Raw genomic sequence first — 21,739 nt, forward strand, 5'->3', positions numbered from 1 at the left:
CACATTATAAATGAGGATCAAACAGGATTAATTTATAAAAAAACACACACATGACAATATACAAAGAATTCTAACACTCATAGATTTTCTAAACAGAAACAACCAAGAATATCTAATTGTAGCTTTGGATATAGAAAAAGCCTTTGATTCGTTGAGCTGGGATTTTCTTTTTTAAGGCTTTAGAATTGTTTGAATTTCCTACTAATTTTATTACGCTAATAAAGAATATTTATAAAAACAATTTGGCTTATGTAAAACTTGGGCCATTTACCTCAAAGGCTATTGAAATAACCAAAGATACAAAGCAGGGATGTCCGATGTCTCCCATCCTGTTTGCCTTAGGAATTGAATTATTTGCCTCATTAGTACACCACAACTCTTAATATATCAGGCATAGATGTATATGGTCAACTCGATTCAAAAGTTGTTATTTGCTGATGATGTTTTACTCACGTTATATGTCTTGGAGAGATCATTACAAAAACTAGATGAAATAATGGAAAGGTTTTATTATATTTCCGGCCTTAGATTTACCAAGGGAAAATCTAATTATATACATTTGAATACAAAGAGAGAATTTACCTTAACTACAAATTGTGTGATAGGAAAACAAGTTCCCATAATAAAATATTTAGGAATAACGCTATGTGATAATTTGGAATCTATATTAGCCACAAATTATAGCAACATCATTAATAGTAAGCTTGAATAAAATGTTCTTGAGATTTGAAGACAGATTACAAATAATAAAAATGACAATACTTCCAAAAATGAATTACATTGCACAAGCTATTCCTGTAATACCTAACAAGAAAATCTTGAAAGAATTAAATAAAATTCTATTAAACTTTCTTTGGTATCCAAAAATAAATAGAATAGCCTATACACATCATATTAGATCTTGGGAAATGGGTGGAATTAAACTTCCAGAACTAGAATCATACATAAAAGCTTCCATATTAAGAACTATCATTAATTGGATAGAGCCTAATTATTCTTCAACATGGAAAACATTGCACTTTTATTTTTCTAAATGAAAATAAAATAATTAAAAATTGTGTATTAAGTGAACAAAATAATAGGATGCGGCACATATTGACTGTTAATATTGAATATAATATAACACAACCAACAAACTTAAATTATATAAATAATATTTACAGTTTATTCAGAAGATTTATATATACTAACACTGATATTAAGATTTGGCTAGACTTGATAATACCCTTTAGCTCTACAAAGAATTTCTTTAATAAAATTCATAATGTTGTTTTAACTAGATGGGAGGGGAAAAACTTCCCTTGTTGGCAACATTGTATAGAGAATAAAGTAGTATTAGACATTCAACAAAGTCAGAATAAATATGACATTCCATCAGCAGATTGGTTGATACTACAAAACATATTATCATATGTTAAGGATCTTAATAGTAAAATTATTAATTCTCCTTATAAAACTAGTCAATATTTGGTACATCTATTATCTGAAGTTATTTATGACAATTATAATTGGACGAATCTAATTTCAAAATTATACAAAATATTGATAACATATAAAACTAACCCTAATGCAAGATAATTGGAATTTCATAGCAAAAGGATGTCACACTAATCTATCAATTGAGAGTAAAACAGATCTTTTATTTTCTGTTAACTTAACATTTAATTTACAAGTATGGGAAATATTTACATGGAAATATATTCACAGGACATTTATTACACCTGATAAACTAGCCAAATTCAATTCACTTGATAAATCCATTTGTTGGAGATGTTCTTTAAACTGTAAAGCTGATTGGTCTCATATATTTTTTGATTGTATTAATATAAAAAAAATTCTGGGAAGAAATTACTATTTTTCTCCAAGCTATATTCACAGATATCTTTATTTTAACCAAATCTTTAGTCCTCCTAAATGTTAATGATACTATTGGAATGAATAAAAAACCTATACCTACTTTGGTCCATACTAGCTGTGGCTAGGAAATGTATAACTAGAAAGTGGAAGTCTTCACAAGAACCTACTCTGGAAGAATTATTGAGATTGATGGAAGAAACAGCAGCATTAGAAATCAAGGTGAAGGAATCGAGAATTTCACCTAAAACATGGACAAACAATCCTTGGGAAAAAATTTTAACTCTTATTGAGATATTAAAAATGTACCCTAAATAATTAATTTGTAATTTTATACTTTATTAATTGAATAGTATAACCCGCGGTGGTGGTGGTGGTGCTGCAGTAGCGTTGTCACCCCCCCAGTTAGACGTTGCCCATTCGATTCTCAGAGTGTCTTCTGTGTGTTAACATGCGTGAATGGGCGTTCCTTCGTTGAAGGTTGTGCGTTAGGCCTGGCAAGCCAGCACATGAAAGTCTACTGCCAATCATTAGCAGACCGGAGTTCCGCTGTGGCGACCCCTAACCGGGAAAAGCCGAAAGACACAAAAAAATTAATTGAATATTATAAATTTTTGTTACTAATTTCATATATTTTATTAATTTTTTCCCCTCCTTTGTTCAGGTCAGTTGTACATAGTGTATATAAAGTTTTATAATACTTGTTTATTGATGATTGTATTGTTAAACATTATATTATTTGGAAAATAAAAAAATTTGAAAAAAAAAAAAGACAGTTGTGCCTTTTATGACCTCTGTTTCTCTGCAGCCATGAGGATGATGCATGCTGAATTGGTTCCTGCCATGCAGGTCTAAAGGGCCCTGGACTTGAATTTAAAACTGACTTACACTGCCTGTTTTAAAAGTATTGTTTCTTTTGATTTATAAAGACATTTCTGTAGATACAAGACATGACTGTTTACAAAAATGTTAACCAGCTAGTTTAGAAGGAAAGGCTTCATAGGTTAAAGATGGCCAGGGCCATCACTGCAGTAGGAATTAAAGATGGCTGAACACAGCTATAGGTAGTTTTTCTTGCATCCTATGCAGCTGCCTGATCTGGTGCTCCCCTCAACCCAAAGTTGAGGACAAAAAATGTCTTAAGAAGCAAAGAAAAAAAAATTATCCAAGTGCCTTGCTACTGTCCAACAGTGTAAATCTCAAACACGGAGTGCTGAAGCTCTTCAGCCTTGACAGTTGATAAATTAGCAGCATTCATTTCTGAACTACCTCCTGTTCATTCCCTGTTATACCTTGCACCTGGGGCAGCTGCCCCTTCTCACTGCTCTATCTAAGCCTCTCCCTGAACAATTTTCACTTTTTAGAAAAGCCTACAGTGAAAGGAAAAGGCTTATTTTCTGTCAGTGTCATCATCATACAAAGCTGCGGCTTACTCTCAATAAACGTTGTCATTTTGGTTACTTTCGTTTCATCTTCCTTGTAGTACACAGGATTTTGTATTTCATTTTATTAGATAGGCTGTTCCCTTCGATCATGCAGTTAGTAATCTAAAACCAGTACAGTCTTGACCTATTAGGCAACCGTGCACTTTAAAAGTATCACATTTATTGGACTGTGAGCATAGGGCTGGCTTCTTTCTGCCATTTCCTTGAATATGATTTATTTTCAGGGTACATTTTAGTTAGGTGCAGTCTGTCTGTTTGGTATTTCATTAATTTAGCATAGAAAAAAGTGAGAGCTCCCCAGTAGTTGATCCACACATGTGTTAGCTTTAATACAGTTTGTTTGACAAGTAAGTGATTGTAATAATGAATGGCCAGATTCTAGAAGGTATTTACATATTTTGGAAAAAAAAATGAAGTATGGCTTTCTGAAAGCACCAGTATTCTGTGCTTGATTGTGTGACACTATAGCAGCAGGAAATTTAGTGAAATTCTTCAGATCTAGCAGCTGTAAAACAGAATTACTGGTTGTGGGATCAGGTATTTGTGAAGCATGTATTCTTATTCACCATTAAACGGAATAATTTTTTGTCTGCTGACTGCTGTGGTTTGGTTCAGCCTCTCTTGTTTTTGCTTTATTCTTGTTCAGTTGTTGGTTGATCCAATTATCTACACCACATTCTTGTTTTTCTGCATTCTTACTTATTGACTAGTGCACTTGCAAAAGTGATAGTGCCCATGGTAAGAACATAACTGTTCCCTCCACCACCCCAAGCAAAATATTTTAGTACATGTAACAGCTTTTGCTCTTTTTTTAATTTGTTTTATGTATGTATTTCAAGCAAAGCCCAAGAGTTAAAGAAGAATTAAATACTAGTTCATATGTACAATTAGTAGAAGATGCAAACAGTACACTAATGCAGAGAATGCGTAGACATAACATATAGTGTACAGTATTTATATGTGTAAAGTGTAACAGGAGTATAAGTTGGAGTTCATAGGTTCATAGGTAGCTACTAGGCTATCGGCCCAAGGGCCTACGTAAGCCTAGCCAGCAAGGTTGCATAGCTTACAGTTATGTTGCTGCTAAAATAAAGCAGAGGTTAGCAGTAGATAAGGAATGTTGCCTTGCTGTATTGACAGACACTTAAGAACAGTGTGCTGATGTTTTAGGAAAACTGCACTTTAGTTTACTATTTTTTTGCAAAATTACACATCCACATGTCCCTTGGCTCATACATACATATATATATATATATATATATATATGTGTGTGTGTGTGTGTGTGTGTGTGTGTCTGTGTGTGTACACACTTCTACAGATATTTTAAGTATTTGTTGTCACTTCCAGAACCATGGTGAGTGACTGATGTATTTAAACATAAATTTTAGGGACTGACCCTGGTCACTGCCAGTATGAACCTGAAGTCTTATGCCTAGTGTTCTAAGGAATGGTTTTGTGACCTTTACATAAGCTGAAGAGAAGATTAATGGATTTCTTTTCACTGGATTGTGCCATTAATATTGTTACATCCTCATGCTGTGAAATGTGACAGTGAGACTAAATGTAAATGCACCAGATTGCTACATACAGAAGATTGTCTTTAGCATGAGATGGAGAGCATGACAGGTACTGCAGAGGGTAACACTTTGGGGCAAAATCACTTGTCTATTATTTACTGAGGTAATGAACACTGGTCAGTTTATTAAATGCTTAGCTGTGGGGTGACCTGATTTCAGGAGTGATTTTTTTGTTGTTGCCTTATTATGCATGTGAGAAATAAATGAGATACATTCCAAGGTTTCTTAGTTCAAGGTATGTAACTACTGAATAGTACTGCATACTTCATTTGAATAGCCACAACTTTGCTCACCATTAAGAGTGGTAAGGTACTGACTTTCATTGCTCATAAGGGTAATAACTTTTTAGAGACAGACTTGGTACTCGTAAGGAAGGTTTGTACGACTTCCCACTAGCTAGCAGTCTGCTTGTATCTAGGAATTCACTTTTAAGCCTTTTGATATTAATGTAACTGTACCTTTTTTCTGATTTTTATATTGCATATTTTGATTACTTTAGGTGCATACCATGTAAAACTCCATCTTTTTGCTTTAGAGTTTTCTTGTTAAAGTAAACAGACACACAAGACATCTTTAAGAATAAAAATTAAAATACAAAAAAGTAAATAAAAATAACATGATTGTCAGAATTAATATTTTGCATCTTTTATACTCCTAGATGTACCAGGTGTTTTATGGTGAGAAGATACTTTATATCCAAGCAAATAACTGTGTGGAAGCCAATGAATGGGTGGAAATTATTAGTCGGGTGAGCAGATGTAATCAGCATAGACTGAATTTCTATCATCCAAGTGCCTACAACACTAACATCTGGTCTTGCTGCAGCGCCACAGCAGAGAATGCCCAAGGTTGCACCTCTTGCACTGCGTAAGTCTATATATTACTACTTTCATTTTGGTGCTCATTTTTATGCCTTTCTTTATTCAACTGACAAATAATATACTCTCCCATCTCACACATTTTTGCCTGATGTTTAAAGAGCATGTTATACTAAAAAGGGGTAAAAAATGCAAATGTTTAATCACCGGATTGTCAAAGCATATTCAGTCACCAGGTTTTTACAGAGTAAATGGGTTTTCAACACTAACACTCTTCTTGCTTGTCTTTTTATATACTAGTCCCTTACAAAGGGACATGTCTTTTGTTGAAAAGTGCAACACCTGGGATTATATCCTTTTCACATGCCCTAAATGGGACATTTCTTACTGAAATATGAGACACCACAGGACACTGCTCACTCAGAAATCTTTTCACTTTATCAAAGAATTACTGTTGTCGAATTTAAGCCTTCTGTGTTGTTTTACATTATATTAAAGTATTTAAAATATGGTATCATAATATCTTTTTGGAAGGATCGCTGTAACATTAAACCATAGCATTTGGATTTACCCACCTTCTGTTTCTCGTGGTCCAGTCTGATTTTCCCAGCCATTCCTTTTTCCTCATATGCTAATGTTGGTTTGTTCCTGAGAGGGTGCAAATGTAGGGGGTTTGAGACTCCCATATAAATCCAGAGCTGGTGTGCTGTCTTCAGTTTTTCTTGTTGAGTACATCTGATTCCATCAGTGTCGTGCCAGGGATTTTCACCCGCATAGTACACCCATACCAAAGGCATCTGTATATGGAAAATTTCACAATACAAAAAATAAGAAAAGGGGGGGGGGTAGAAAAGAGGATTAGTAATGAAGAAAAAGAAGTAGAAACTGAAGTTATGGATTACCTGTGAAGTGAAGGATTTAGTGTAGAAAATCCATCTCTAGTTACGTCACAGCATGCTAGAACAGTAAGTCCCCAAATTAAGGAGAAACAGGTGGAATGGGAAGCATCTGATCACTTGCCACATGAAGATACTCTGGAGCGTTCAGTACAAAGCCAACACAAAAGTTCAGTTGGGGGTGTACTGCAAAGGAAGGTGCAGGAAACATTGGCAACTCTTGACACCATCAGTGTTGTGGAGTGATAGGCCAATGAGTTCCCATATGAAAGAGCAATGGATGAAGTAGGATGCAGCTGAAGAGAATGTCACAGGAAGATGTTCTGGAACTTTACTGTTAAATGCCAGCAGGAAACAACAAAGAATGTACCCTCAGCTTAGAAGACAATGAGCTAAGGGAAAAGGGTTTTGATTTAGTAATGATGGATAGATACATTAAGACCAATGAAAGAAATAGACTACAGAAAGTCAGCAAGATCCAAAATGTTATCAAATGAACATAGTAGTCAAAACTATTATCAGAAATTCATGTGATATAACAAAAGTAAATAGAATATATTACTGTCCAGCTACATTAATAACAGATAAGGTCTTACCACAAAAACAGAGGAATGCCAAAAATGGAAGCATCGAATAGAGAAAACTGTAAAGCAGTTAAGACATGAAGTGTTACTCTTAGGAAAGTATGGAAGAGGGAACAGATCAACAAAAATACTTCGATACATTTAATAAAAGAAAAGAAATGTGCAGTATCAGAACAGGCCAGGGTCTATGCTATGCTATTGCAAATCCATGCAGGCAGAAAAACTCAGAAAATATGCGGATAAATACAAAGGAAAAGTACAAAATAAGCATTTCATTGATGATCCAGTAAAGTTTTATAGCAGATTGTGAAACAAAGCAAAAGGAATAGAAATACCCACTTAAAAAGAAGAAATCGACACATTTTGGAGAAATATCTATGAAGCCCCTGTGGAATATAAGAAAGATGCTGAATGGATAGAAGAACTAAAAGAAACAGTAAGAAGTTCAAATACACAGGATATGAAATGAGATGAAGTAATGTCCAGAGAATTTGAAAGAAAATTAAGAAAAGCTCCTAACTGGAAAATTCCAGTTCCAGATGCAGTACCTAACTTATGACTAAAAGTATTAATATCTTTACACACAGATGTAGCGTCAAGTAAGAACTGCTTGCATGAACATCCCAAATGGACACAAACCTGATTAACAACAGGAAAAAAACAACACTCCTCCTTAAGAATGAACCTGCAAGTTCTCCAAAAAAATATAGACCAATAACTTCCCTTCCAACGATGTATAAACTATATACTGGAATTGATGCCAACAGAGTTTATAATCATTTAGAAGAAAACTCAATCATGGCAATAAAACAAAAGGGTAACAAAATAAAGTCATATGGAACAAAGGATCATTGTTGTTAAAAAGTCATAATAGAGAATTGTATAAAGGGGAAGAATCTTAGTATGGCATGTATAGATTATAAAAAAACATTTGCCAGCATTCCACATTCATGGATAAAGGATTACTTACAGATGTATAAAGATATACTGTACATTGATCATTTACATTTACAATGACCATGAAACAGTGTCAAACCACTTTGCAGATAAGTCATGGCAAAGGACAGATTATCCCAGGGATAAAATTCAAAGGGAGATATTCAAGGGTCAATCTTTGTCACTGCTGCTCTTTTATCTTGTTCTCAGCCCATTAAGCTGTTTACTTAAAAAATGAAGTCATGTTTACAATATGGCTCCCAGAAAACAACAACGTGTAAAGACTTCATATTTTTTGTGGATGATTTAAAACTGTATAGTTAATCAGATGAGGAGCTGAAGGCGCAAATGCAACTAGTCAAAACTTTCTCAAATTACATAAGAATGTTATTTGGTCTTGATAAATGTGCAAAAGCAACATTTAAATCAGGAAAGCTGCAGCACCAAGAAAATATCTGTCTGGGACAGGAATGTGATATAAAGAAACTTGAGTAGGAGGGAATGGATGAAGGAGCGACAAGAAAACACAAACAAATGTGAACAAATCTCAGTAAGGAATATTTTAGACTAAAATTAGTACTGAAAAAGAGCTCTGATATCCAAGAACAAAGTCCAAGCTATAAACCAATGTACTCTCCTTGTTCTAACTTACAGTTTTGAGTTGACTGACACCAAAAGATATTAGACCAGTTGGACAGGAAAATGAGAAAAATGCTTCACTCTTATCAAATGATATGTTAAAAAACAGTGTATACCAAGATTATGTATTCTTCATTCTGAAGGAGTTGTGGGCCTCCTTGAAATTGATTACATGTGTAAATCTGCAATCATGTCTACTGACCTCATGATATAAAAAACATAGTGAAAGTTTTAAAACATGAGGAGAGCAAGTCTAAAATGACTTTCTTGCTTAGTTTAGCAGAAGCATATGGATGTCGAACAGGAATGGAAATCAAACCAGAAGTAGACAAAAATCAAGCCGCAACTGAATGTGCCAAAAACAAAAGAAAGAATATAAGGAGAAGGATCAGATAAGAAGACAAGAAATGTGGAAAAGGTGGAAATATAGTTGTAAGTGTAGAAAACGTCTGGAACAACTTTATGTTAATCAGAATCTGATGGAGAAGTGGTTGAGGAGAGGTGAATTTACAGCAAAAAATGAAAAGTTATTATTGGTAACCTAAGATCGTGGACATTGGTTTACAAAGTGCATTGAGCATGTAGGAGAAACAGACAAATGCAGGTTTTGTAAAACAGAACTGGAAACAGTTGCACATGTTGTTGCTTGGTGTGATACACTAATGACATAGGGCCTGTATACTGAAAGGTATAATAATGTGTCAAGCCTTGTTGCATTGGGGATTGTGCAAACATTACAATATTGAATTAGCTGAGAAGCATTGAACACATGAACCACAAACCATTATAGAGAATAATGAAGTTTATATTACATAGGATCACCCACTACCAACAGTTAAAAAAACAGATGTGAGAAAACCAGATGTTGTACTCCATGAAAAGAAGACAAAAGTAGCATTGGTCATTCAAATTGATACACCTAGTGATTACACTGTCCTACACAGAGAGAGTGAAAGTCATAAAATACCAGGATTTGCAGTCAGAAATGAGGACAGTGTGGAAAAAATATACCCAGGCAGTTCCAGTAGTAGTAAGAGCAATGAGTCTCATCGAAATGAATGTACAGTTGTATTTAGATATTGTACCGATGCATGTAACTCCATATGAATTACAGAAAGAGTCAATTCTGGGCATATTGCAGGTGCTGCAAAGAGGACTTTTGGCTAACACCAAAGATTGAAACGATTAATTTAATGAAATGTGATCATAATGGAGTCCATTCCCATCGTGGTACTAGAAACCCCAAAAGACTTTGAAGAATTAAACCATGGAAGTAGAGGTAGCAAGAACTCAGACAGGAAAGGGGGGAGAGAGAAATCTGAGGAATTTAGAGACCATTTCTGAAAATTCTAAATGATGCAAATCATCATCTTAGCCAAGAAGGTAACTCCATTTTGACAGCTCCCAAAACAGGGATCACTAGGCTTACCATTAAGATACCTAGATAAGGATCCCTAATGTAAGTGTTTAAACTTTTAAAAATTAAATCAGCACCAACACTAATACTTTTAAAAAATAATTTTACAAATGCAAGATATTCTTCATTTGGATTCTGAACGCATTATCATTTAAAGTCCTAGAACTGTATCCTTAAAAAGGTTTTGCGTCTTTTAACAGTATTTACAACCACCCATGTTCTCCATCAATTATAAATTACAAATCATTGAAAATAAAATCATCCAAGCAGCTGTGTTACAACAACCTGTGTCAGAGCCCAGCTCAGACCATGATAAATTGCATTTTCACATGGAACCCCTGATCGGTCCCAGTGAAGGTAATAAAGGTAAGGAGAAAAAGTAGTCCCGTTCCCATTGTCCCCATAAGGGTAACATTTCTTCATGAGGCAGTTACACAGGACAGATACTTTTCTGAAAGTGCCCTCTTTCAAGATGGTTTCTCCAGTCTCTATTTCCTTGTTGCTTCCTCAGGCTTTCCGGGTGTCTCTGGATGTCAAGGATGCCTACCTCCACATTCCTATTCCCCGTTTACAATAAATGTCTATGTTTTTCTGTTTCTTCCTCACAGTTCAAGTTCTGTCCTTTGCCTTTTGGTCTTTCTACAGCTGCAAGAGTCTTTACCAAGTGTCTAGCCTCAGTAGTAGCCTTCTGCAGACATCAGGAATTTCATATTTCCCTTACTTGAATGACCTATTGATTCAAGCCCTCTCTAAGCTCCTTCTTCACGATCTCAGTTTCTCGTCTGCAATGGTGAGGTTCACTATAAATCTTAAAAAGTCTGTTCTTATCCCTTCTCAAGACCATGTTTTTCTAGGTTGCAGGTTCAGATCTTGCAAATGATCTTGATTCCTCCTCCTCCTCCCCCAAGGTCCTTTCCTTGACTGCTTACTTTTACTCTATTCTTCCTCTGCAAGAGCTGTCTACAAGAGTTTTTCTTTGAGCTCTGGGGTTCATGCCATCCACCATTTCTATGGTTCCTTTTGCCAGACTCTACATAAGGAAGTTTTAGTGGTACCTCAGAATTGCTTGGCTTTAAAATTGCCATCCTTTGGGTCTTCTCTCCCCTCTCTTGTTGCCTCAGACTTGAGTTCCTCTGGTGGATTCAGCAGATTTCTCTGAAAACAGGCCTGCCTTTTCAAGTTCCTCTTCTCACTCCTGAACTGTACACAGATGCTTCCGATCAGGGTTGGTGTGCTTCTTCCAACAACATCGGGGTCCAGGGGGTTTGGACTCCCCAGCAGCAGGTGAACCATATCATAAAATGAGAGCTCTAATTGTAGCTCTTCATGCTTTGCACCTCCTTTGGTTTCCAGGTGCTTTGAGAATTTTCACAGACATTACCACAATTGTTTGGTACATAAACAAGCAAGGGGGCACAAAATCTTCCCTTCTTTGCAGGTGAGCTCTTCAGGTTTGGGAGTTTACAGTTAGTTATCAACTAACTGTGCAGGCAGTTTACATTCCCTCAGATCACAAACTTTTGTCAGACAGTCCAGAGCAGATCCTCATGAATGACTGCTTCATAGGGAGGTTTTCCTGGACATAGTACACAAGTGTGTTACTCATCGTGTAGATCATTTTGCCTCCCCTCTGAACAGGCAACTCCCAAAGTGCCTGGGCTTGGAAAGTGGATGCCATGACTTTTTCCTGAAGTGGAATTTTTATGTATGCTTACCCTCCTCTTCCTATGCTAGAAAAAGTCCTGCACAAAATCATGTGAGATAGAGCCAAAATCTTGCTGGTGATTCCCTTTGGCCCAGAAGCACTGGTTGCCCCTTCTATTTTATCTAGCCAAGGACAGCCATCGCTAGTTACCTCACAGGATGGATTTTCTCATACAGGATAAGGAATCTCTGATTCACCCCCCCCCCCTGATGTCCTTCAAGGATGCATCTGCAGTCCTAACATATGGGTTGTCCTGCCTCAGGCAGCCCTTCGGTCGGCCGGATTCCAAAGTCTGGGTCTGGCCTCAGCTGATGTCGCACTTCACCCGACGTCATAGCTGCTGTGAATTGGGTATAAAGGCATCAGCCGACGCCATTTTCCTCAGTCTTTCTTGCCGCGCGGTGCCCGAAGCAGAAGCTGTTCGCAAGTGCCGGTCGGTCAGATCCAGAGATTTCTTCTACCTCCAGTTCCCAAATGCTCAGCTTGGCTGAGGATCTCATTTCTTTGATCAGGGGATCCCAACCTCACCCAGACAGGGCCTCTCAACCCCCTCCAGAGAAGAGGCCTAGAGCAGAGCCCCCGGATCCTGTTTCTACAGACTATTCCTCGGATGATTCAAAAAACTCAGATCCTCCAGAAGGCCCATATTCTCCTTATGAGGATTCTGATGCAGAAGACTCCATTCCTTCTGCCTCTCCTCCTGAGGAATTTTCTTTTGGGGAAACCTTACATGCTATGAGAGAGCATGTTCAATGGCAGGGCCAGGATTTTTCAGATTCAAGGAAAAGGCTAAGGACCTTTTTACATTTACCACAGCATAGGCCTCTAGCCATTCCTCCAGTACTAACAGTTGTTGATGATGCTTACAATGATGCCTGTACTGCCCCTGACTCTCTTCCCCCGGCCCCTGCCAAGCCCGACAGATATTACAGGGTCCCGGACACACACTTTCACTTGTATAAGGCTCCTATTGCAGATCCTGAAACCATTTCACAGGGCCCCAAATCTGTAGCAGCTGCCTCTGCCAAAAACCCCCTCCCCTCTGAAAGAGAATCTAGAGCATTAGAGAGATGGGGTAAAAAAAGTTTATACTTCTGCTACTCTTTCGGCTAGGGCCTTAAACTGTCAATTCAACATGATTCAGTATCAGGAATTTTTGTTAGACCAGCTAAATAAAAAACTGTCCTCTCCTGAACCTATAGACCGTAAGTCCCTTCAGGATTTGGTACATAACACTCAGCAGGTCAGTAATCATTCCTTAAAATGCGGCTATGATGCACTGGAGGCTTCCTTTAGATCAGCTATGACTGGAACAGTGATTAGAAGGCATGCCTGGTTAAAAGAGCAATCCTTACCAGACCATCTAAAGTCAAAGCTCCTAGATGCTCCCATGGAGAAACAAAGTTTGTTTGGCTCCCCTGCACAGCAAGTGCTAAAGAAGGTGGAGGAAAAAGCAAAATCTGTCCAAACAGTCAAGGATTTCTTACAGGTCCAGCCTCCGAGGTTTAGTAGAAATTGGCCTTCGAAGAATTGGTCCTTTCCAGACACCTCCAGAGCACAGAGAGGCAGAAATAGGCGCCCAAGAGGCAGAGGTCAATCCAGAGGTGCCTACAGGGGACGTCAGTGGCAGCCTAACAACCAGAGAAGTATTGCCACAGATTCAGCTACGACCACTTCCACAGGACAGACACAATGACTTGACTCTGATACCGCCTACCAGGGAACAACTGCAAGCACCCTTAGGCGGAAAGCTTGCCTTATTTTCCGTAAACTGGCATTACATTACAGGAGACAAATGGATTTTACAGACAATAGACAAAGGCTACAGGTTTCACTTCCACACTCTACCAAAAAGAGAGGAATGCCAAACCTACCACCAAACCAAAAAACAAACGCTCTAGGACAAATCAACCACCTACTAAGGATGAGAGCTATAGAAAAGGTACAGCCTATGGAACAAGGGCAAGGATTTTACTCCAGACTTTTCCTGGTACCAAGGAAAGAAAACCAATGGAGGCCTATTCTCGACCTGTCCGCTCTGAACACATATCTCATTGTTCCAAAATTCAAAATGCTGACCCTACAGCAACTTCTTCCCATGCTGGGCAAGGAGTCTTGGCTCGTGACTCTAGATCTCAAGGAGGCATACCTGCACGTCCCTATACGACCAGATTGCAGAAGATACCTCAGATTTCTTGCAGGATCAGAGCATTATCAATTCTCAGCATTGCCCTTTGGCTTATCTACTGCGCCCAGAGTATTCACAAAATGCCTGGCATCAGTAATTGCTCATTGCAGGCTTCAGGGAATTCAGATTTATCCATACCTGGATGACTGCCTAATACAAGCGGACAACAAGACCAAATTAACAAAAGATTTGGAAAAGATTATACAAGTACTGCAAGCCCTGGGATACACAGTCAACATGAAAAAGTCAAGGCTAGTACCATCCCAAAGGATAACATTCTTGGGTGCAGAACTGGACACATCAAATCAAATGGCATTTCTCACAGCAGAAAAGCAAAAGCAACTACCACTCTATTTCAGGGCATTAACAACGCAGAACCAGCTTACAGCAAGGAAAGTCCTGCAAGCCCTGGGTTACATGGCATCCTGCATAATATTGATTCCACATGCCAGGCTACATATGAGGAAGTTGCAGTGGTACCTAAGGAATGTATGGTCTCAACACAAGCACAGTCTAGAAGCCCAGATTCCAATAATTCCATGCCTGAAACAAGAATTCCTGTGGTGGGCTCAGGCCTGTCAGTAAACAGGACACTTCAGACATTCAGACCTTTTCTTCAACAGGGTCATTTGCTGATAAGGACGGACAACACCACAGTCATGTGGTATATCAACAAACAGGGAGGCACACACTCATATCCTCTATGCCGGATGACAATGGACCTGTGGAATGTGGCCCTGAACCACAACATTCAACTCCAGGCCAAATTTGTGCCAGGAAAAGAAAATTCACTAGCAGACACCTTAAGCAGAACTACCACGGATGCCCACGAATGGATGCTGCATCCAGACATCTTCAAAAACGATTACAAAGAAATGGGGACTACCAGAAATAGACCTGTTCGCATCCCCACACAACCACCAATTGAGGAAATTCTGCACAAGGACATACCACCCACTTGCTTGGAAGGTGGACTCCCTATCCTTCAGTTGGGAAAACCTGACAGCATATGCATTTCCACCTCTTTCTTTGATGCACAAAGTGCTACTGAAGATCAAAGAAGATCACCCAAGGATCATCCTGATAGCTCCAGACTGGCCGAGGCAGCATTGGTACCCGCTACTGAGGAGTATGTCTCGGACACACGCATGGCCTCTGCCTCTAGTTTCTTTACTGCTAACACAGAACAACTACAAGATCCTACATCCAAACTTGAAAACACTACAGCTAGCTGCTTGGAATATTACATAAAGCAAAATAACCCAGATTTATCTCAGAGGGTTAAAGTCATTATCCTGGAGGCACGCAGACCCTCCACAAGGAAGACTTATTCAGCCAAATGGAAAAGATACCTCATTTGGAGTGCAGCAAAAGGAGAAAATGTATCATTAGCAAACATAGCTAACATCCTGGAATACTTAGCAGAGCTTTTCCACAATGGCCTTTCTTACTCCTCCATTAAGATTCATGCATCAGCAATTTCAGCAGAATACAACATGGATCCTCCAGTCTTTTCTCATCCTCTACTCAGGCAGTTTCTGAGAGGAATTAAAAATGTAAAGCCTCCAAGGAAGCCACCTTTGCCTACATGGGACCTTAACTTTGTGCTGGAAAAGTTAACACTTCCCCCTTTCGAACCAGCAGCAACAGCAGAATTACAGTTCTTATCTTGGAAAACTGCTTTCCTGCTTGCAATCACTTCAGCAAGAAGGGTTTCTGAATTACAGGCATTAATGGCAGTACAGCCCTTCCTTATCTTCCATCAGGATAGTGTCCTTGAGAACTAATCCTACTTTTATGCCAAAAGTGGTCTCCAGGGTATCATTGAACCAAGCAATCCACCTACCAACATTCTTCCCCAACCCACAGAACAGGGGGGAAAGACTACTACATACCTTGGATGTGCACAGGCAATTGCGCTACTATCTGGAGAGAACCAAGACCAACAGAAAAACTGACCAGCTTCTGGTAGCATATGCAACAGGAATGGAAGGAAAAGCAATTTCAAAACAGACAATCTCAAAATGGATAGGAAATTACATCAGATTTTGTTACTCTTTTCATGGAAAGACAGCTCCAGAAAACATCAGACCTCACTCCACAAGGGCTACAGCCACTACTACAGCTTTCCTACGAGGAGTGACTACCAAAGACATTTTAGAAGCTGCTACTTGGAGCTCCATGCATACATTTGCCAAGCATTATAATCTACCTTTATACTCCAGATCCCGAGCAGGTTTTGCAACTGCTGTTTTGCAAGGGATCTTAACTACACCATAATCATCTTAGTGCCTCCTCCCCCAGTTTGGCTATGGTATTCTACCCATATGTTAGGACTGCAGATGCATCCTTGAAGGACATAGTACAGTTTTGTACCTACCATAAATGTAGATGTCCGAGAGGTATGCATCTGCAGTCAGGATTACCCACCCTCCTTCGCCTCTGTGGTACTCCTAGGGTATTTGCCCATCTTGTAGCTAGCTGGCGGAATCTATTATGGTGTATTTGTTTGTATATATGTATATACATGCTTATATTGTTTGCTCTCTACTGTTTGGAATCATTTGCATTTATCCAAATTTAGCCTTCCTAGAGGGCACCTGGCATCTGGGGCAAGAAACACTGAGGAAAATGGCGTCGGCTGATGCCTTTATACCCAGTTCACAGCAGCTATGACGTCGGGTGAAGTGTGACATCAGCCGAGGCCAGACCCAGACTTTGGAATCCGGCCAACCGAAGGGCTGCCTGAGGCAGGACAACCCATATGTTAGGACTGCAGATGCATACCTCTCGGACATCTACATTTATGGTAGGTACAAAACTGTACTTTTTCTCGCCCTACAGTTGACTGTTTGGGTTATTGGGTTTTGATTCCTTTTAGACACCAGTTCTCTGAGGACATGCTTTGGGTTTTGTAGGAGGCCAGAAAACCTGCTACTAGAAAATACTATTTAGCTGAATGGAAGTGGTTTTCTATTTGGTATCATACTCGTGCTGGACTTCATTTCTGTGGGTTATCCTATGGCGTTTTATTTCTGTGAGCTCCTCAATTCTGGCCTGGCATACTCATATGTTAAAGCTCAGCTATTTCTGCCAGTCTGCTTTCAAATCAGCCACTTGCTTCTAGATTTGAAGTCAAGCAATTTTTGAAAGGCATACTTCATATTAGACCTCCAAGAAAGCCTAATCCTCCTTCTTGAGACCTTAATATTCTTCATGAAAAATTGTCTCTGCCTCCTTTTTGAACCTGCATCTCTTCTTGACAGTATTGTACTTGGAAAACCATATTATGTGTAGCCTTTATTTCTGCCAAGAGCGTTTCTGAACTTCATGCACTCAGACAGTTCCCCTTTTTTAGTTTTTCACAAGGACAGGGTTTCTGTTAGTACTAATCCTTCTTTATGCCTAATGTGTTTAATGATCTGTCCCTAAATCAAACAGTTCACTTTTCTTCCTTTTCATTTCTCCACAGAATGATAGTGAGAGAATTTTGCATACTTTAGATCTACAGAAACAGCTCAATTATTACCTTGATAAGACTAAAGGTATAAGGAAATATTTCTTCCCATTCCAATAAGTTGGGTTTAGCTGTTTCTAAGCAAACCATATCATTTTAATGCCATTTCATTTTGCTGTTCTTTTTATGGTAAGTACATTTCTTCTTCTGTTTGTGCTCACTCTACCAGGGTGGTAGTTTGTTCTGGTGCTTATTTTAAGGGTCTGGATGCGAGTTCCATTTTGGGAGCTGCTGTTTGGTCTTCTGTACACAACTTTACTAAACACTATTTAAGTTGGATGTGATTTCTAGGGGCAGAGCTGGTTTTGCCAGGGCTTGTCTTGCATGGGTTATTGACAGCTGCTCTGTGGCTTCTTCCTCACACCAGTAGTTTTTCTACTCTCCCTTTAATAAGGAGTACGACATCAGTGATAAGGATGGACATAGTAGAGTTGTATAAGACTTTACCGTTCCAGTACATGTCTTGCTTCTACCTGTTGCATTATTCTGTCCCTCCCTCCCTCCTGCCCACTGTTTTCTTCTATTTCTTTCCCTCTCTCTGAGGGTCCTTCTTCCCTTTCTGGATAAACATGTACTTGCTTTTTCTGTTGGGTTGCTTTAGTTCTTTTGGTGCAATTCATTCTAAAGGTTAGATGCTCATATGTCATTTGCATACCTTACACCTTAGAAGTAGGGCATATGTCTGATGTATATCACCTGGAAGGAGCTAAGGCTTTGGTATGCTGGCCGGACATTCAGCTATCATCGGCAGGATATCCCTTTAGTAAGGAATACTGCAGCCATGAGAAGTTGGACATCTACTGTTATGGTAAGATCATACACAACTGTATTTTCCTTGTATACTAGGTTAGAGGTCCTAAACCTTCAGCAACCGATTTGTGACATCAGTGTGACAGATTCATGTTCCAACATGCTCTCCACCTCTATCAGAAACTCCCAGTAAATGTCAAGCAGTGTAGCACCCTTGACACCTTCAAGGTAAACTTAGGCAATTGGATGGGCAGCCTCCAGTTCTCTGATTTCTCTTATGTTGCCCTCCCTGAGGCTGGAAAGATATGATTTACTGATTATATAACTGCAGTGGCCTGAAGACTACTTACTTAGTATTTACATGTGAGCCTGTAAATTAACAAAATGTATACTTCATTACATTTATAGACATCACTGTTCACTTCTGAAATGATGACACTGGTCTTTAAAACACAGACTACATTACTACATGTTGTGGAATACATTTAAATCCCTCCATGCTAATCTTCAAATCCTTGAAGAATGAACCCCAGTAAACAAAAACTACTCACTTCCTATAATCTGCTAGAGAAATCCACCCAAACAAACCATTCCAAGAGCTATGCTCTCTGACTGGTGTCTGTCATCACATATTGGATTATGATATGGCCTGTGAAGTTTTGTCCATACATAAATTTACTACAGCTAATAAAGCAGATATAAAATGATTTTCCCCCACATATCAATAAACAGAACTGTAGTAAAAGTTTTAAAAAGGTGGGAAAATCTCATCCATATACTGAAGTTACGGTTGACAGTAAGTGCAGTAAAAACTGTAAAAAAAAAAGAAATCCACTGTACAACACATTGTACCACTTAAAGAATAGAAGCAGAACATAAAATGCAACAAGCGAATGCATGGGACTAAGAAATTGGGTGGAGTTATATTATTGCAACTCACAAATGTTTTACCTGAGATGTGCCAATACCTGTATGCTTAGAGCAAACACATGCAGACAAGTATCAGCTGGGTGATATCTGCAAAGGCAGCTTATAAAAAAGATGCTTGGATACAAAGCATACTCAAGAAAGTCATTCTAAGTGCAAGGGCGTTATCTAAATCCTCATTTACATGGCACAGACTTGCTTTTCTAAGTACACAATGTAGGCTTTACTGTATTCACAGAAACAGAAATTGAATGTCAGTTTTGGACATACTTGGGCATTTATTCTGATTGCTAGTTTCACCCAGCATTACAATAATGGTTAAACAGCCCTCTACCAGATATTGACAACATCAGCCCTCTGAAATGCATGCATGTATGTTGGACTTCTTAGCTGTATACAAAAGGGAATGTATCACTTCCCCTAAGGCAGCTTTATAGTAAGATTCAGAGAATTTGTCTTCACCCATGCCAGTTATCCAACACAGGATGGGCAATCAGCATGATGGAGAGAAGTTCTGATTCAAAGATGTGGTGTAGCCACAATGAAAAAGATCTCATTAGCAACTTATTACCATGTCTGCAAGCGAAATGCTGCACTGAGAGATGTGATCAAGCTGGTGCTCTGCCTAGCAGCACATGCATTACATTAGCAAAGAGAATCTCTACACACATGCACATGTACCTCCAGTCATCCACAAATTTAGAAACACTCATGCATAACACACAGATTCATGATCCCTTATTTATTGTAATACAAGCACCCAGGCAGATACAAACTCTTCACTCTCTGTTTCTAACTCCCCTACCTACCATACTGCAATTATCCAGACAGGTACACACATGTACAGACACATATATATTCATGCACACTTATTTATGTCCCTCCAAACACATGCCCACACTCCACCACAGCTTCACTAGACGTACCTGCACTCAAGTACTCATGTAAAAATGAATGGATGACTGTCACTTTTTAACAGCAATTGCTTCACTTCCTGTCCCCTGTCCCCCCCCCCCCTCCCCACCACCATCACAGTGATGATGATTGTAAATGCAATGAAGTATAAATGTAGTTGGCGAATGGTTTTGCTTGGCAACTCTGCAGCCACAGACATTTCCAGGGAAAGCACAAGGCTAATTAACCTCCTCCCCCCTAAGAAACTAAACACCTGTGCAATGCCCCTTTTTTGATGATTTTGTTGTTGCTGTTTTTCGGTTGCTTCTCTATCTAAAAGTCTTGCACTCTGTAATCAAATGACAACCTCTTTCTAAGTAATTCATAGAAACAAGATCCATCATTTACACTCTGCTTTAAGGCTGTTTACATTTATAATTCTCATTATTTTTATCTTCCTGTTTCCCGTGAGAAATGCATTCTGATGTCTCCTGCTCCTTATTTTAATCATTCTCTTCCTCTTCTAAAATGTATTCCCAAACTCTTTCCGTTTCTGCTGTGTTTGGAGCTTTACTTAAACACTTCTAAATACCTCTACTCCTTATTCTTGTTTTTCTAACTTCCAAAACCATTTTTTTACAAAATGTTCTCATTTGAACATTTGCTGCATTATGATTTCTACTCCCTACCGATTTGAAACAGCCTTTAAATCAGTGTTGTGCTACCCATATAAATGGCATATCATTTCTTGACTGTCCAATTTCTTCACTTTTTTCTGTATACATTGCATCCAACTTCTACACCTTTGAAGTAAGCCTGTAGTTGTCTACCATAAAGCAGATCTGTTCCTCTCCCTAACTGTATACTGTTAAGAGTTTATTTTGTTTTATTTTTAAAAATGCAGTAGCCAACAATGTTACCTTCCATTTGGCATGCTGCATAATTGTACCTCTTTAGGGGGGGGGGGTCAAAAGGATCAAAATAAGAGACTGTAGTTAAATGATATTATTTAAATAAGCTCTAAATGAAACTACAGTTCCTAGATTCCAATCCTAAGTAGTATTTTTGTAACATTACAATTCTGCAAAGAATGGCCGTTAAGTACAGTTGGCTGCTGAGTGCTGACAGAATCAGCAAAATAAGCTGAATGGAAGACATTTTAATATGTAAAGAAAAAAAAAGATTTATTTTAGAGGGTGGCTTAGAAACAGGAACCTAGGGAAAGTCTGGGAACTGTGTACGATGACCTCCTACACCTACTAAGTAGTGGCATTTACCATTGAGAAGGTAGAGGCACCTATGTAGGAGTTTTAATGGCGTACACTTTCTCAGGTATCCATGTGTGCACAGACAGATTCACTTCATAATCTCGAAATACTGAAATCTCGAATTTCAGTTTTTCGAGACCATTAAATCAAATCCACACAATACAGAAACACCAAAACCGTGCAATTCAAAGCACACCAGACCTCACATATACCACAACACCCACATCACAACATAAACAAAACAACACACATCCACAAACCTACAACACAAATAAGCAGGGAGCAAGCCCCCCTGCACCCCACCCCCCCTACTTATATATACTA

General features: G+C 38.6%; 1 protein-coding gene across 1 annotated transcript in view; it reads left to right on the forward strand.

The window, feature by feature from the left end:
- The window catches only part of LOC122802338 (ras GTPase-activating protein 2-like), a 384,535-nt gene that overhangs the window by 152,403 nt on the left and 210,393 nt on the right, over positions 1–21,739 (forward strand). The window contains exon 5 of the mRNA XM_044071976.1: positions 5,535–5,743. Within this exon, the coding sequence (XP_043927911.1) occupies positions 5,535–5,743 (209 nt within the window). The remainder of the gene's footprint in view (positions 1–5,534; positions 5,744–21,739) is intronic.

This window comes from Protopterus annectens, chromosome 5.part0 (genome assembly GCF_019279795.1).
Source record: "Protopterus annectens isolate FY-2018-M chromosome 5.part0, PAN1.0, whole genome shotgun sequence".
Lineage (NCBI taxonomy): Eukaryota > Metazoa > Chordata > Ceratodontiformes > Protopteridae > Protopterus > Protopterus annectens.